This window comes from Ovis canadensis, chromosome 3 (assembly GCF_042477335.2).
Source record: "Ovis canadensis isolate MfBH-ARS-UI-01 breed Bighorn chromosome 3, ARS-UI_OviCan_v2, whole genome shotgun sequence".
Classification (NCBI taxonomy): Eukaryota; Metazoa; Chordata; class Mammalia; order Artiodactyla; family Bovidae; genus Ovis; species Ovis canadensis.
Window position 1 is genome coordinate 6505614 of NC_091247.1, and position 18603 is coordinate 6524216.

At 42.4% G+C, this 18603-nt stretch overlaps 1 protein-coding gene across 3 annotated transcripts in view; it reads right to left on the minus strand.

Moving 5' to 3' along the window:
* The window catches only part of GPR107 (G protein-coupled receptor 107), a 57865-nt gene extending 43484 nt beyond the window's left edge, over positions 1-14381 (minus strand). For all 3 annotated transcript variants that reach the window (XR_011255447.1, XR_011255446.1, XM_069582172.1), the window contains exons 1-5: positions 14209-14381; positions 3320-3442; positions 2959-3009; positions 2637-2716; positions 1305-1444 (exon numbers count right to left, since the gene is read on the minus strand). Coding sequence is in view for 1 of the 3 variants with exons in the window: in XM_069582172.1 (XP_069438273.1) it covers positions 1305-1444; positions 2637-2716; positions 2959-3009; positions 3320-3442; positions 14209-14349 (535 nt within the window). In the remaining 2 variants the exon portion in view is untranslated. The remainder of the gene's footprint in view (positions 1-1304; positions 1445-2636; positions 2717-2958; positions 3010-3319; positions 3443-14208) is intronic.
* Positions 14382-18603: the final 4222 nt, after the last annotated feature.

Below are 18603 nucleotides of genomic sequence, written 5' to 3' on the forward strand. Positions count from 1 at the left end.
TGTAACTGCCAAAGGTGCCACGTGGAATGACTTTCTTTTTTTCTAAGTAATGACACTTGAAACCAGATCACTGTTTAAAATATATATGTATGAGATTTATTTACATATGTAGAAAAAACAGCAAATATTATTAGCATAAAGCATACTTTTTTCCTCATGGCAAGAAGTGTAAAGATTGCTAATGACTTCTTTCAATGAAAAGAGAGGGCCTCTGTGTCTTATTTTTACTTAAGTCGTTCTTTCTGAGGAAGAGACTCCCAAACTGTGTAGGAAGGGAGAGAGTTTCAGAATAAAAAGAAGGACGAAAATGTTCTGCCCAGGGAACGGTCATGTGCGCCCAAGGAACCTAGACAAGGAGAAGATGGCGCACATACACGGAACCGCACCATCGCACACACGGAGCACTTGTGCACGTCTTTTAGCGTGTATTAGAACTCTGACAAGCTGAGAAAATAATACATAAATAATACTGTAACTAGTAAAGTTATCTTTAAAGAACTCATATAAATTATTAGATAAACGTGATGGTCAATAAAAGAGGTGATAAATCTAAACTGGTAAATCAACATAGGGAGGAAAAGTGCAATCTCAGTAGTAAGAGTGACTTCAAAACCGAGGACAACCCCTTTGCCTTTCACTTTAGGATTTAAAAAACAAACACAACCAAAACCCCACTGCTGGCTAGGACTTGGTGATGTGGGTGCTATGATTGTATATTTCCCAAAAGGAGCATAAATTCACACAACTCATGTGGAAAGGAATGAAAATATGTATCAATGTTCCCAAAAGTATTCATATCCTTTGAACCAGAAATTCCAGTTCCTGGAACTCAGCCTAAAAAAAAAGTTACACATATGAAAAAAAAAACTACAAATAAAGATGTCTGATGCAGCAGTGCTTTATAATAGCATCAAAATGGAACTATGTCTCTTTAAGGGAAAATGCCAAGCAAACTACAGTATCTATTTAATGGGGCATCTGATAAGTATAAAAACATTTTAAAGCTGAGTGAACAGGGATGCTTATAAAATTATAAGATGACTATGAATTTTTAAAATCAAATGTTCTAGACTTAGGAAACAAGTTTAGAAGGAAATAGAAATTATTGATTACTCTAACATGGAGAATAAGAAGAAATGACTATTCTTTCCCCCTCTTTCCTGCATTTTCCTTTGTTATGCATTTTTATATCACCTCAAAAATAAAATAATGCTAAGTAAAATCATGTTTGTTTTTAGGTAGGAACAAAACTGGATCTATGAGCAAGGTAGTGGAGGAAAGGCTAGTGTCTACCTTACAGTTACCTTGTTCTTTTGGAGCCTGGCTGCCTGCTAAGACAGGGTTACCACCAGGCTCCTGGCTCTGACCGACAACCTTCTCATCCTTGGTAAAGATGATCTTTGGTAACTGGGTACCAGCTTCTGGTGGAGATCTTATTTTCACTCTAAATTCAAGTAAGACAGAAGAAAAAGAGTTCAAAGTAAAGCTTACGGCCGGTAGGTGTTGTCAGTTAGGTGTTGTTTCCAGCTCTAAGCCCATCATCTCATGCAGTCCATGATGAACTATGATATAGATTCTATTATCTGCCTTTTACAGATGCTGAAATGGCAGCTAACAGGTTAAAGAATTTGCCCAAGAGTAGTAAGCTAGTTAGCAGCTGGGGCAGCCTCACTCTAAAGTTTGCGTCTATAGCAACCATTTGATTCTGAGGTATATATTTCCTCCCTAAGTATGTGTAATGTGTTCAACAAATTGATGATGATCAAGCTGAATGAACAGGGATGCTTATTAAATTATAAAATGACTCTGGATTTTTAAAATCAAATGTTCTAGACTTAGGAAACAAGTTTAGAAGGAAATATAAATGACTGATTACTCTAACATGGAGAATTAGGAGAAATGACTACTCTTTCCCCATCTTCCCTGCATTTCGTGCACAAGGGAAAAGGAACAAGAGGTTAAAAAAAACCCAGTAAGGTGTTAAAACGAGGCCTCGGGGAGCAGGTGAGGGGCAGTAAAAACGATTAGCAGCCCATCTAAGATGCATTTCCTCCCTCTCCCTGCTGACCAGACCCCAATTTTGTGAGACCCATCCTGCCTGAGGAGGGGCCCGCAAGTTTCGATGCCGGAGTGGACACGGGCCCTCAGTCGGCACTATCACACGCGTCAAGGGGAGGACGTCCAGCACGGGATAGGCAGAAACCTCCCTCTTCCCCTTAGCTGGCTGCGAACAACGCACTCACCTCACTGAACACGCACCACGCTAGCGCATGCTGCTCCGCCTCGGCACAACACGTTCTCTGCCCGGAACGTGCTACCCTTTCTTATTCCTCTGCAAAGTCCCCTCACGAGAAAGCTGGCTGCGCCAACGCTTCTCTGAAGCCTTCCCTTCCTGCCCACGCACCACCGTCCCTCTGCCCTACTGTTCCTCCAGTTTGCTGCCACCACTGGTATTGCTGCTGTCTCATCTAGAAGCTCCTCCAGGACTGCACCCCCACCCTCTTCATCTTGTTTGTAATCTCCAGCACTTGGCAAAGTACTTGGCATGTGGCAGATGATACGCATCTTAGATTAACTACCAAACTCCCCCTAACTTTACTCGAGGGTTGAAATGAAGGATTATTAGCATTACTTACTCACTTCTGGAGATGTCTAGGATTAAAAGGGTGACAGAGGCAGACTGTTTCTTTAAAATACAGTAATTCACATCTTCATCCTAAGAAAGGAAGACCCAATTATAGAGCATGTTATTTAGTCACACTAGAACAAGAACAAAAAGTTTTCATGAACAAAGCAAGTAAGTGGCCCAGCCCTGACTCAAAAAACACAACTGTAGCTGCTCCGAGATGCTTGGAAGTCAAAGCGGCCACCTTAAAAAACAGCACTGGCAAGAGCAGGGTGTCCCACCCAGGGCCTTGGGCTCAAGTGTAGGGAGGGCTCAGGTCGCTTGATGCTCACCAGATACGAAGAAAATCCATCATTCTTTGTTCGGTCTAGGCTGAATCCAATCTAAGAGGAGGTGAAAACGGTAGAAGTGAATTAGCACTGATGCCCCGAAGTCCATACCTTTCTTAGCCCAAGAGAAGAAAAGGTGATTATTTTGGCCTGGCCTTCCTCTCAGTTTTCTTAGCGTGTATTTTGTAAGAAGGATCAGTTGTAACTGAAATTATTCAAGAATTATAACTTCAGTGTTTAAAAATAAAACTACTGATGCCTGCTCACAAGTTCTCCCCATTCTAATATTTCATATTTAACAAAGGGGGATGCTCTTACCTAAGCCACAGGAAAGGTTTACCCTTGATCCTGGAAAGGCACTTACAGTTAAGTCCTTGTCTGTGGCTCCTTTCGGTTCATTCACTGAAAGGCTACTGACATTCACCTTCATGTACCCATTCTTGAAGAATCCAAAGGTGTTCAGATGAACCTTATGCCTCACATCATCCTGAAAAGATGTGCAGTAGAATTAGTAATCTGGAGAAGTTGATTAGCAAACCTATTCATTTGCTTGGAAAACTGCGGTATCTAGTTGCCTGTCAGGTAACCAATGTCTCCATATATTCAGTAATATTGACCACTCTGGGACCTGATCTTGCTCCAAAAGCTGCAGAAGACTCATCAGAAATTCATACGACAGCAACAATGTCACAGAGGGAAACACACCATAGATTCGATTCAGTCCAGTGCATTTGGAAGGGTCCTGGAGGCAGGCCCGACGGCCTGCTGGGGCGTGAGTTCCAGGGGAGGAGGAGCAATGTTCTGGTCATCCTCCTATCCTTCCTTCAAGGACAAGGCCCGGCAGCCAGCAGGCACTCAAAACAGGGAGGGATGGCGAGGGGCAAGTAGCCAAAGCTGCTCCAAGAATACACTTGGCTCCTCCCTGTGAAGGACACCAAGGGACACCTGCCCATTACTTGAAACTGTCTCAGAGTTGTGACTCCAACCTCAGCTCAGTCCACAAACTGTAAGGCCAAGAGAACAACGGGATCAGAGAATACTCCTAAAGCTGAGGTTCCACAAAGGCACTTCACGTTGTGTGAAGTCATGAGTTTCATATTGGGAATTATCTGCCCAAATGTTCAGTTATCACATAGCTCCTAAACACAAAACACTAGGCTAAGTATTTTTCTAAAACTTGGATTGGTTCTTCCCCAAATCCACATCACTGTTTTTGCTAGTCTTTGTTTTTCGTTTGTATTTTAAAATTCTATTCATTGTTTCTTTCACTTAGTTGTTTAGTGGCTCAGTCATGTCTGACTCTTTGAAACTCCACGGACTGCAGCATAACAGGCTTCCCTGTCCTTCACCATCTACCAGACTTGCCTCAAACTCATGCCCATTGAGTTGATGATGCCATCCAACCATTTCATCTTCCATCACCCCCTTCTCCTCCTGCCTTCAATCTTTCCCAGCATCAGGGTCTTTTCAAATGAGTTGGCTCTTTGCATCAAGTTGCCAAAATACTGGAGTTTCCGCATCAGGCCTTCCAATGAATATTCAGGACTGATTTTCTTTAGGCTTGACTGGTTTGATCTCCTTGCTGTCCAAGGGACCACACTTCAAAAGCATCAGTTAGTTCTTCAGTGCTCTGCCTTCCTCATGGTCTAACTCTCACATCCATACACAACTACAGGAAAAACCACAGCTTTGGCTGTACAGACCTTTGCTGGCAAAGCGATGTCTCTGCTTTTTAATACACTGTCTAGGTTTGTCATAGCTTTTCTTCCAAGGAGCAAATGTCTTTTAATTTCATGGTGGCAGTCACCGTCCAAAATGATTTTGGAGCCCAAGAAAATAAAATCTGTCACTGTTTCCACTTTTCCCCATCTGCTTGCCATGAAGTGATGTGACCAGAAGCCATAATCTGAGTTTACTGAATGTTGAGTTTTAAGCCAGCTTTTTCACTCTCCTCTTTCACCCTCATCAAGAGGCTCTTTAGTTCCTCTTTGCTTTCTGCCATTAAGAGTGGTATCCTCTGCATATCTGAGGCTGTAGATATTTCTCCCAGGAATCTTGATTCCAGCTTGAGAGACATTCAGTCCAGCATTTTGCATGATATACTCTGTATAGAGATTAAATAAACAGTGACAATATACAGCCTTGATGTACTCCTTTCCCAACTTTGAACCAGTCAGTTGTTCCATGTAAGGTTCTGTTGCTTCTTGTCCTGCCTACAGGTTTCTCAGGATGTAGGTAAGGTGGTCTGGTGTTCCTATCTCTGGAAGAGTTTTCCAGTTTACTGTGATCCACACAAAGGTTTTAGTGTAGCCAATGAAGCAGGTATCTTTTGGAATTCCCTTGCTTTCTCTATGATCCAAAGAACACTGGCAATTTGATCTCTGGTTCCCCTGCCCTTTCTAAATCCAGCCTGTACATCTGGAATTTCTCATTTCACGAACTGCCGAAGCCCAGCTTGAAGGATTTTGAGCATTACCTTGCTAACATGGGAAATAAATTAGTACATGGTCTTTGCTAGGAACCTGTATTGTCTGAATTCCTAACAAAGACCATGTACTAATTTATAATTACTAAAAAATAGTTATTTTCAACAATTATTATTTGCCAGCAATATATTAATTGCAAGACTCTCATCTAACCTAATTTCCAACACTCCCTTTTAAGTAATCATGTTACCATATCAAATAAGATATATAAGGAAGGGACTCTGTAAACTGTATTTCACTATACAAATAGACACAAAATTTCAGATTAATAGGAACCAAGAAAGTCAAACCCACTAATCACTCATTCAACTTTGATTTAATTCAAATGTAAATAAACCAGTATTTACAAAATGCCACTAATGGCTAAGGCCCAAGAAGTGATAAAAGACTCTCAAAAAAAAAAGTCTCCCAACAGCCAGTCCTTACTGTCCAGGAATAAGGAAACCTCTTCTTCCACCACAGGGAAGCCAGAATCTCCCCAAGGACAATCAATGGTCAGCAAGACAAGAGAGCCCTTTCCCCCAGGGAGGCTCAAAATCCCCTAAGCTGTAGAAAAGTAAAAGGAGTAGCAACAAATATCCACTGCTCACAATTATGACGTGTCTACATCAAAGCTGCTTCAGAGCCATCAGAACAGAGAGAGGGCAAGGAGCAGGAAAAGGAAGAGAATAAATCCTATTCCCCTCAACCATCCCTTCCCAAGCTCATGACATATCCATAACCATAAAAATCAATACAGTATCATGATGTTTTTAAAATTTGGATAAACTGTGTTACAATGTATGTGTACATCTGGCAACTTGCATTTTTCAGACAGCACTGCATTCTTTGAGGCCCTATCTGTGCTGACACATTGAATATGCTCTGGTTCCTCACTTTATATGCTTGTGTTCCATCGCATGTACATCATGGTACATCTATTTCCCCAAAGCATCACCTGGGCATTCAGGTAAATCCCAATCATTCCTGGGCATTCAGGTAATTTCCAATCATTTGCTATGACAACAGTTATGAGAATTCCTTGTACGTATCTTTTTTTCCTTTAAACTCTGTGCTATTTTAAAGATGTATTTATCTATCTATTTTATGCGTTGGCTGAGCTGGGTCTTCACTGCTGCACACAGGCTTTCTCTAGTTGTGTGCACAGGCTTCCGCTTGCAGTGGCTTCTCTTTCTGCAGAGCATGGGTTCTAGGGCATGCAGGCTTCAGCAGCTGCAGCAAGTGGGCTCAGCAGCTGTGGCTCTCACCCTCTAGAATGCAGACTCAGTAGCTGTGATCCACAGGCTCAGTGCTCCATGGCATGTGGGACTTTCCCCGACCGGGGATCCAACTGGTGTCCCTTGTATTGCAAGGTGGATTCTCAACCACTGGACCACCAGGGAAGCCCCCCTTGCACATACATTATGTATTACCTGGGTGGGGATTAAGGGTATATATATCTAGATGGACAATCCTAGGACACAGGGTGTGCACATTTTCAATTTTAGTAGAAATTGACAAATGAATTCCCAAAGTACAAGAAACTTTCTTTACATCCTTACTGAACCTTGATGTCATTAGACATTTCATTTTTCCCAGTTTGGGGGAAAATCAATGCTGATGTTGATTCAATTTGCATTTCCTGGGACTTTATGAGTTTGAGCACCTCATTTAGGTTTATTAGCCATTTGAGTTTTTCTTTTGTAAAATGCTTTTTTAAAACATATCATATGTCAGACTTCCCCAGCAGTCCAGTGGTTGTTGGGAAAGATCCCACATGCCAGGCAGCATGGCCTAAAAAGTAAAAATTTAGAAAACTAAATAAATAAACATCATATGTCCGTTTTCCTTTTGGATTTGTTTTCGTAAGTTCTTTATATATTCTGGGTACTAATTTTGACTTTGATGCTGCAAATATCTTTTCCTGGTCTTTTCTTTAAACTGTGGTATCTTTTGTTATACAAGTCTTTTTATATTTTGAAAGAGAAAACCTATTGATCCTTATTCCTGACAGTTTTCGTCTTCAAAAAAAATCTGTCAGGGGTGTAGGGGAGGGAAGTACTGAAAGTTTGGAATTAACAGATGCAAACTATTATATACCATAGGATAGATAAACAACAAGCACCTACTGTATAACACAGGGAACTGTGGTCAATATCCTGCAACAAACCATAATGATAAAGAAAAGATACAGAAAAGAAAATATATATGTATAACTGAGTCACTGCTGTTCAGCAGAAGTTAACACAACACTGTAAATCAACTATATTTCAATAAAATTTTAAAAAATTCAATGTTTATTCCTGATAACAATTTTAAATGTCTTTTCAAAAATGTCCTTCTCTATTCCAAAGTCTAAAATATTTGTGAGAGTGAAAGTTGGTCAGTTGTGTCCGCCTCTTTGTGACTCATGTATAGTCTGTGGAATTCTCCAGGCCAGAATACTGGAGTGGGTAGCTTTTCCCTTCTCCAGGGGATCTTTCCAACCCAGGGATTGAACCCAGGTCTCCCACATTGCAGGTGAATTCTTTACCAGCTGAGCCACAAGGGAAGCCCAAGAATACTGGAGTGGGTAGCCTATCCCTTCTCCGGAGGATCTTCCCGATCCAGGAATTGAACCAGGGTCTCCTGCATTGCACGTGGATTCTTTACCAACTGAGCTATCAGGGAAGCCCAAAAATATTCACAATATGTTATTCTAAAAGTTTGAGAGTTCTGTTTTCACATTTAGTCTTTAATTCACCTGGAATATATTTTGTTTGCAGGAGAGCCATCTCTTCCCACCCCCTCCTCCCATGGAGACCAGCAAGGTGTCCTGAGGCCACTCCAGAGCGATCCGTCCTAACTTCCACTGCCCTACAGCGCCCCCTCTGCTGCACTTCAAGTTTGCACTGGGATGAGCCTCTCATCGGCGCTTCCGTTCTGCCCCCATCGATCTGCCTGATCCCCACTACAGAGTCATGTGGCATTATGGTTCAAAACTGAGCAGGATAAGACCTCACTCCTTCTCCTGTTTTGATGTGTGCTGGGTATTATAAGACTTTTAGTGACTGGGAGAGAAAATCAAGGGGGCTTCTGGGGTATTAGTAAAGTCCTTCTTCTTGATCTGGGTGCTGGTTACCTGGGTACATTCAGACATTAAAAAAATTCACCAAACTGCACATGTATGAACTAAGAAACTAAAGAAAAGCAGGGCAATGATAGCAGAGAGGAGACTGGCACACAGAAAGATGGGCACTGGAAGGACTGAGAGTTCCCCCTGAGGGGAACAGGGTGCCACCAATGGGCTTAAGGGGAGTGTCATGATTGGCTTTGGCTTTTAGGAAGATAAGGCTACAAAACACAATAGGAACTAAGATAACGCTGGGAAAACAGGTATGAGGAGACCTCCCTGGTCCAAGGAAGTCCTAGGCCTAACAGTCACAGTGGTGATGACAGGAGTGATGGTTTGGAGAGCTTCGTATTTAGAACACAAATCTATGAAGCCTGGGGCTGAGAAGATAAGAATAAAAGATTTCTGACTTAAGAAAATGAGCAGCTGGTGGTCCCAGTTACTAAGAAAAGAAAAACTGGAGAAAGAGTATGTACAGATTAGGGGTGAAGGGTGAGGATGTTTCTAACATACAGAGATGATTATGAGCCACTTACGTGGAAATGGGGGTTAGGAAACTGGATACACTTGTCCAGAGCTCAGAAGAAAGGGTAGATATGGAGACAAAACTAAAAAAAAAAAAAAAAAAAAATCCCATAACCCTTATAGACAACTACTATATTTTTCTCCTTTTCCCCCTTATTTTAGAAAGTTGTTTTAAACTTTTCACTAAATATTGGAATATAAGAAATGGTTTATGTTCCTCAATAACTTCCCATTTTAGACGGCTTTCAAACATAAAGCAAGTGGGGTAATGATACGTCAATTTAGTTTTTCTCACAGACTGAATTTTAGAAAACAGAGTAACATCTAACTAAGCTAGCTTATGGTCACCTACCCAGCCACTTCTCTAAACAGCTCAACTGGCGGTCCACTGACCACACCGGCCCACAAATGTGCCGCATGTGGCCGACACAGTGCTTTGCTTTTGTTTTTAAATTTGAGTTTGAGCTAGCTAGTTTCACTTGAAAGCCTGGATTTCTAGTTTTTCTTAAACACACAAACACACATAATCTGCAAATCTAGGCCACACAGGACGGAAGCATAGGTGAACATACTAAACTACACTACGAGGAAACAAATCAGCACAATCCAGTACAGGGGAGCTGGAAGGAGTGAGACCCCCAGATCAAGACAGACTTAAGAGGTATATTAACCACTCATAATGTGAGGAGACTATTTAGATTCTGATTTTTAAAAAGTTTAAATCCATTTCTGACCAATGGAAATTTGAACCTGATTTGGTATTTCATGATATTAAACATTATCTTTCTTTCTGTTAAAATGACATTGTTGTTGTTGTTCAGTCACTCAGTCACGTCTAATTCTTTGTGACCCTATGGGCTGCAGCAGACCAGGCTTCCCTGTCCTTCACCACCTCCCAGAGCTTGCCCAAACTCGTGTCCATTGAGTCGGTGATGCCATCCAACCATCTCATCCTGTCATCCCCTTCTCCTCCTGCCTTCAGTCTTTCCTAGTATCAGCATCTTCTCCAGTAAGTCAGTTCTTCTCATCAAGTGGCCAAAGTGGAGCTTCAGCCTCAGTATCAGTCCCTCCAATGAATATTCAGGATTGATTTCCTTAGGATTGACTGGTTTGATGGCCTTGCGGTCCAAGGGACTCTCAAGAGTCTTCTCCAACACCACAGTTCAAAAGCATCAATTCTTCGGTGCTCAGCCTTCTTTATGGTCCAACTCTCACATCCATACATGACTACTAGAAAAACCACAGCTTTGACTAGACGGACCTTTGTTGGCCAAGTTAATGTCTCTGCTTTTTAATATACTGCCTAGGTTGGTCATAGCTTTTCTTCTAAGGAGCAAGTGTCTTCTAATTTCATGGCTGCAGTCACCGTTTGCAGTAATTTTGGAGCCCAAGAAAAAAATCTGTCACTGTTTCCATTTTTACCACAACTATTTGCCATGAAGTGATGGGACTGAGTACCATGATCGTAGTTTTTGAATGCTGAGTTTTAAGCCAGCTTTTTCACGCTCCTCTTTCACCTTCATCAAGAGGTTCTTTAGTTCCTCTTCGCTTTTGGCCATAAGGGTGTCATCTGATACTGCAGTTACATTTTTAAGAGTCCCTATTTCTTATAGGTACATACTGAAATATATACTGAAACATTTATGGATTTTAAGGATCAAACAATATGATGACTTTGATTCACTCGAAGACAGTATGAAGACAAATGTTGGCATAATATGTAGTAAGCAGAACCCTCACAAATTGCTGTTAGGACTGCAAAATGGTACAGTTGCTTTAGAAAGTACTTTGGCAGTTTCTTAAAAAGTTAAATATAAATCTTCCATGAAAAAAAAGTGAAAGTGTTAGTCGCTCAGTCGTGTCTGACTCTTTTGTGACCCCATGGATTGTAGCACGCCAGGCTCTTCTGTCTTTGGGATTTTCCAGGCAAGAATACTAGAGTAGGTAGCCATTCCCTTCTCCAGGGGATCTTCCCAACCCAGGGATCGAATCCATGTCTCTTGTGTCTCCTGCATTGGCAGGTGGATTCTTTACCATCTGAGCCACCCGGGAAGCTATCTACCATATGACCCAACAATTCTACTCCACTCCTAGCCATCAACCCCCCAAAACAAAAACATGCTTCCCAAAGACTTGCATGTGAATGTTTGCAGCAATATTACTCACAACAGACAAAAATGGAAACCCAAACATTCAAATGTTTTGGTAAATGGCTGAGATAGGTGATATAGTCATACAATGAAAAAGTATTTGCCCATTAAAAGGAATGAATTACTAATACACAGTACAACATGGATGAACCTCAGTAACATAAGTAAAAGAAGCCAGACAAAAGGACCATATACTATGTGATTCCATTTATATGAAACATCCAGAAAGGGCAAATCTATAGAGACAGAAAGTAGATTAGTGGTTGTCTGGGGCTGGAGGTCAGACTAGGAATTAACTGTAAACCAACAAAAGAGATCTTACATGGGTGATGGAAATGTTCTATGGCTGGATTGTGATGATAGCTGCATAACTCAGTAAATTTACCAACAATCACTGAATTGTACATTTACAATGTATGGATTTTAATGTATATACACCATGCCTTAAAAGTTTCCAAAAGTTAAGGAATCTAAAAAACAAAAGACAAGGAATTTGAGAAGACTAGAAGAATAATGGAGAACGTAACATGGAATGAGAAAACTGAATAAAGAATGAAAGGGGGACTTCTCTGGTGACCTGGTGGTTGAAACTTTGCCTTGCAGTGCAGGGGATGTCGGTTTGATCATGATTGAGGAACTGAGACTCCACTTGCTTCAACTAAGACCAGAGGCAGCCACATAAGTAAACACATTAAACAAAAAAAAAAGATTTATTTTCTAGTTAAAAATTAAAGAATGCACCTGAGAAGGGATGTGTGTGGGGATAGGGCAGAATTAGCCATTGGTTAATGGTTACAGCTACATGGGAATTCACTATACTATTCTGTCTATTTTGGTGTATGGTTGAAATTCTCTCTCTCAATCTCAAGCAAAATAAGACAATCTAACGTTGCTGCTCTGACAGGCTCCCTTCAGGTGACTTCATTTTCTTAGGCAAAATGTCAGACTGTTAAGAGAAACAAGTACAATACTGATTATGGAACAGGCATCAAGTATTTGAGAAAACAAAGATGAAAAACATTAAGCAATGTAGCTTACTCCTTGGAAGGAAAGTTATGACCAACCTAGACAGCATATTAAAAAGCAGAGACATTACTTTGCCAACAAAGGTCCGTCTAGTCAAGGCTATGGTTTTTCCAGTAATCATGTATGGATGTGAGAGTTGGACTGTGAAGAAAGCTGAGCACCAAAGAATTGATGCTTTTGAACTGTGGTGTTGGAGAAGACTCTTGAGAGTCCCTTAGACTGCAAGGAGATCCAACCAGTCCATTCTAAAGAAAATCAGTCCTGGGTGTTCTCTGGAAGGACTGATGCTAAAGCTGAAAGTCCAGTACTCTGGCCACCTCATGTGAAGAGTTGACTCATTGGAAAAGACTCTGATGCTGGGAAGAATTGGGGGCAGGAGGAAAAGGGGACGACAGAGATGAGATGGCTGGATGGCATCACCAACTCAATGGATGTGAGTTTGCTCACGTCCAGGAGATGGTGATGGACAGGTAGGCCTGGCGTGCTGCGATTCACGGGGTCGCAAAGAGTCGGACATGACTGAGCGACTGAACTGAACTGAACTGAAGCAATGTAGCACAATGTAGAGAAATCAATCACCAGAATTACACCAACTCAGGTTGCTTCTCCCATTGAGGGTAGTATACTTTTCCTTCTATATCAACTTTGTTGATATTTACCTAATGATGCTGGCCATCTGACACTTTAATTCTAGACATGCCTAAAGCCAAGACACATGGTTCAGTGCATCCATGGTTCAGTATTAGTGTTATTCTCTAATTTATAAGCTACAAAAACTCAGTTACATGATTTCACCTAAGACTCAAGATTCTAAACTATAAAGTGAAAGAATTTTAGGAGTTCGGCACTTGGAGTCACAGGCCTGGGGACTAAGGACTATGGATAAGCTCTGGCAGGATTACAAAGCCCTATAAATTCCAAGAAGTTTTGCCTACATTTCTACCTGCATTTTCTGGGAAGAGATTCAATATCTTTCAGCATATTCTCAAAAGGAGCCAAGACTCACTTCTCTCCCTGCAGTTGACAACCATTTCAATCAGGATATTTATTATTTACAAACAACAGTATGGGTCTAGTCAGGTTTTTTTTAATCCAGATTCTGTATTTTAAACTACAGTCACAAAATACATTGCTTTGTTAATGTACAGGGTTTTAATAAGACAAACTTTCTCACTGCTGAAACCTTACTCTGTTAAGAGTACCTTGCAGAATGAAAATAATGTACAAGGCTTTGGGTCACAACGATTTATTTTTCCTGGTCTCATATATTAACCAGCTAAATCGCCTGGAAGCATGTTTTGAGTTAAAAAGCAGGATACAAAGGGTTCATTCTAGGCCTATCGTAAATTTCTTCCCTAGACAGACAATGACAGAAGCGCGGGATAAAAAGGGCTTCTAATCAAAAACATATTTTCATTGCTGGGCTTAAATTTCCGGTAACGGATTTCAAGCGAGATTTGAAATTCCTTCTGGAGATGCTCGCTTTGCTCAGGCCAGAAACCGCCAAGTCCACCAGGGAAACTGAGGCAAAGATTCCCCGCACCTTCCAACCGCTAGGCACCAGGGGGATGAACGAAAGGAGACGGCAGACGAGCGAAGTCGGGCGTAGAAGTTGGAGATCAAAGGGAGGAGGAAGATCAAGTTGCTCTCGGCAAGGAAGACAGGGAAGCCAACAGGACTGCAAGCATGGCCCCGAGAGTCCTTCGGGGTTACGCCGCAGTTTAGCCCCTTCCCCTCTCTTAGTTCTCTTCCTCCCTTTTCCAGACCGACCGAGGACTCCCGCCATTCCCACAGTTCCCACCAGACCCCTCTGGGAGGGAGTCCGCAACTGGGAATAGAGGCGGGAACCCCAATCGCTCATAGACAACCTCCCCACTCTCCGCTTCCCCTGGGCCAAAAGTTGCCCCTCAGCATCAGGGAGCGGCCTCGGCCTCTGTCCCCCGCCCTGGTCTTGCAAGGCCCCGGTCGCCCTTACCTTGAGCGCCAGGTGGTGGACGCGGCCCAGGCCGGGCTCGGCCAGCAGCTGCAGCAGCCCCAACAGCGGGAACAGCCGGAGGCCGGCGGCTAGCCGCTGACTGCGGGAGCCCGAGAAGCCGAAGGGCGCCGGGGCCGCCATGTTTGTTCCAGCATCAGCAGCTGCTTCCTCTCCCGCCCACTTCCGGGGTTAAAGGGCGGCGGCTGCCGGAAGCGCCTGAAAGGGGGCTCTCTGCAGCCAGCGGCGGGGAGACTGTGGCCTTTTTCCTGGAGTTTGCGGTCTCGGGAGCGGGGCGGGTACACTTCGAGGCCGTTCAGTTGGCCTCTGCTGTGAGGATTTTTCGGTTTAGCAAGAAGAGATGCGCCCGCAGTAGGTAGCCTGTGGCGGTTGCCATGGTAACAGTCTCTGGGCTGGACCAACCCTGGCGTTGCCTCCGCCCCGCGGAGCTTTGAAAGCGACCTTGGGCCTGCGCGCCGGCGGCCCACCGAGGGACCTGGCGTTACTAGGCGGGGAATGCCTCCTGGGTTGATGGGACCGATTGCCCCGAGCGGCCTTCACTCGGTAGAAAAACCAAGTTCGTGGCTTGTCATCAGTCCTTGGGTGGTTTTGTTTTTGTTTTTTGAGGCACTTAACACAAATTTTTGATGAGATGGTTTTAGTAATTTATTGAGCCTTTATGAGGTACTTCTTCCCCAGTGGCTCAGCGGTAAAGAATCCACCTGCGGTGCAGGAGACACAGAGACTCTGGTTCCATTCCTGGGTTGGGAAGATACCCTGGAGGAGGAAATGGCAACTCACTCCAGTGTTCTTGTCTGGGAAATCCTGTGGACAGAAAGGAGCCTGTCCATGGGGTCGCAAAAGAATCGGACACAGCTGAGCGACTAAACAAGGACAACGTATCAGGCACTTCGTTAAGCCTTTTGGGTGCATTTTTGCATGTAATCCTTGGAACAGTCTGATGAGATAGGAGGTAGGTGTAAGTATTACCACCCCCACCCGACATTACCACCCCCACCCGACACACACACACACACACACTCACACACTTTACTGGTAAGCAAACTGAAGTTCTGAGAGATTGTCATTTGTTCCAGGTTGAAGTGGGAATCACGTGGAAAATGCTAAATACTGTTATATCGCTTTATGCTTTTTCATCCAACCGCTAGAGTATGAATCTCTTAATCCTGTGTGGAAATTTTCCTTGCTTCTAATCTTTCAAATTTGTAGAGAGACCTTTAATGAAAGAATTTGTAGATTGTTCCCTCCAAATCGCTATTTTTATCATGGAGTTATAAAAAAGATAATGCTTATTAAAATTACCAATAGACTAGCTAGGTTTATTTAGTTTTTAGATGTTTTTTTATTTCGCCTTTTTTTGGCTTGCCACACAATGCATGCTCTTTGTGGGCAATCATTTAAGCAAAAGAGAAGAAAATAAAAACCGCAAGGAATCCCCCAATACTGCATGACTATCAGTGTTTTATGACAGAATCAGATTCCTAACGTTTTTAACTGGAACTAGGAACTGAAGTTAACATGATATATCTAAATGAAAATAAAGTGAATAAAGTGCTGCACTCAGGTTAACAAAAATCAGGAGGGGAAGTACAGAGTAGAGGGGTGAGAGTCCCAGATCTTTTAGCTGTGCAATCTCAGTCAAAGTCATGAATCTGTGAATTCTTGAAAGTGAAAGTGGCTCAGTCGGGTTGTCCATGGAATTCTCCAGGCCAAAATACTGGAGTGGGTAGCCTTTCCCTTCTCCAGGGGATCTTCCCAAGCCAGGTCTCCTGCATTACAGGCAGATTCTTTACCAGCTGAGCCACAAGGGAAGTCCAAGAATACTGGAGCTGGTAGCCTATCCCTTCTCCAGCAGATCTTCCCGACCCAAGAATCCAGCTGGGGTGTCCTGCACTGCTGGCAGGTCAAAAACTAGTCCACGTTCTGTCACACCCTCTGTAAGAACAAAAGTAGGGCACTAAGGTGTAGCCAGGAAGATAGAAAGGCAATGTTTACTCGTTGGTAGTTTAATTTCTTTCTCCAGCCTAAGATTTTTAGCCATGTATTATGAATATGTAAACCCACTCCAGTGTTCTTGCCTGGAGAATCCCAGGGACAGGGGAGCCTGGTGGGCTGCCGTCCATGGGGTCGCACAGAGTCGAACACGACTAAAGTGACTTAGCAGGAGCAGCAGCATGAATATGTCATCTTACTTCTTTGAGCAAAATTCTCGTCTGATCTTGCTACACAATTTTACAGATGAAGAAACTTAGAACAAGAAACTTCATTGTCTTGGAAATCCACAAATGAGATAATAGTTAATCTATTTATTAAGCAGTTAAGTTTGCCAAATATTCTGCTAAGTACTTTATATGTTGCTGTTGTTCAGTCAGTAAGTCATGTCCTACGCTTTGTGATCGCATGGACTGCAGCACACCAGGCTCCTCTGTCCACCACCGTCTCCCAGAGTTTGCTCAAATTCGTGTCCATTGTGTTAGAGGCTGTCTAACACATCTCACCCTCTACCACACCCTTCTCCTTTTGCCTTCAGTCTTTCCCAGCATCAGGGTCTTTGTGCACACTATCTCATTTAAGACCACGAAATCTTTGTACTGTCTGTATTTTTGTTCCTTTCTTAAAGACAAGACTTGGTTAGAAAAATTTATTCAAGGGTGGTCTGATCATTTATAAATGACTCTCATCCAGGCCTTGCCCACAAAGCCTAGCATTTAATCCTTATCCTGCAATTGTTATAAAAAATTAATCTCTTATGAGGCCGGACGCGTCCTTAGAAAATCAACAAATCCTTTCACCTTATTAACAGATGTGAAAACAAATACAAAGAACTCAAAAATGATTTTCTCGGGATCACACAAGGACTTAGGTAATTTAGGGCAAGCATCCAGGACTGAACCTCATCTGCTTTAAAACTGGCTCTGTGCTTCTTGTACTATACCATACACGGCATTCCGATTATTAAAATTTTATTATTTTTTAAAATTCTTTTAAATTTTCAAAAAATAAACTCCCAGAATCTGAGTAGCCAGTATCTTATCAAGTGAAATTCAAGAGAAATGTTCAGAAAGCATTTTAAAAATCAGCAATATGAAAGAACATGGAAGAAATAAAAAATAATTGATACTTTCTTTTAGGGAAGAGGAGAAACCAGACAGTCAACTGATCCTCACATCAGTATCAAACTAGTCAAAAGAAATGGGGATTTTTAAGTGCAGTTTCCTTTTTTTATGGAGGCTTCCTAGGTGGCTCTGTGGTAAAGAATCCACCTGCCAGTGTAGGAGATGCAGATTTGATACCTGAGTTGGGAAGATCCCCTGGAGGAGGAAATGGCAAACCACTCTAGTATTCTTGCCTGGAGAATCCCACAAACAGAGGAGCCTGGTGGGCTACAGTCCATAAGGTCACAAAGAGTCAGATACAACTAAGCACGCACGCACTTCATTTTTAAAGTCAATCTGCAATGTTTTGGAGCGTTACTGTATACTTTTTAAAGTGAGGTACCATTTTTGAGAATCTCTGGTTTTAAATTTGAAAATAATAGGCTTCTAAAAATGGATTGATCAGGAAGAATCTTAATTTTATATTAGAATAACTCATTTATAAAATAGGAGGCCTTTGTCTTTTAGTCTCTGGAAAACAGTTTTACAAGGGCTCAAAGCTGGGTTTTTATACCTTGCTCCTTTTCACTTAGGAATTATGTGACTTTCACAGGGTCACATACCAGTGGCATCTGCTTAGAAGTTTATGAGAAATAGCTTCTTCAGGTATTTGGGAACTATATTGTGCCGGTCATTAGTTTGGAACTGAGAGATTTGAGCAAACTCCAAGAGTTGGTGAAGGACAGAGAAGCCTGGCATGCTGCAGTCCATGGGGTCGAAGTCAGATGCAACTTAGCAACTGAACAACAAAAGAAAGGGAACACAAGTTACAAAGACTTAAAAGTGAAGTATGCTTTTGAACTGTGGTGTTGGGAGAAGACTCTTGAGAGTCCCTTGGACAGCAAGGAGATCCAACCAGTCTATCCTAAAGGAAATCAGTCTTGAATATTCATTGGAAGGACTGATGCTGAAATTGAAACTCCAGTACTTTGGCCACCTGATTCGAAGAGCTGACTCGTTTGAAAAGACCCTGATGCTGGGAAAGATTGAAGGCGGGAGGAGAAGGAGACGACAGAGGATGAGATGTTTGGATGGCATCACCGACTCAATGGACATGAGTCTGAATAAACTTCAGGAGTTGGTGATGGATAGGGAGGCCTGGCGTGCAGTCCATGGGGTTGCAAAGAGTTGGACACGACTGAGCAACTGGACTAAACTGAAAGTAAAGGGTTTTTTAGATAGTTACTTCTCAAATTCTGTGAAAATGCTGTCTTGGCAATTT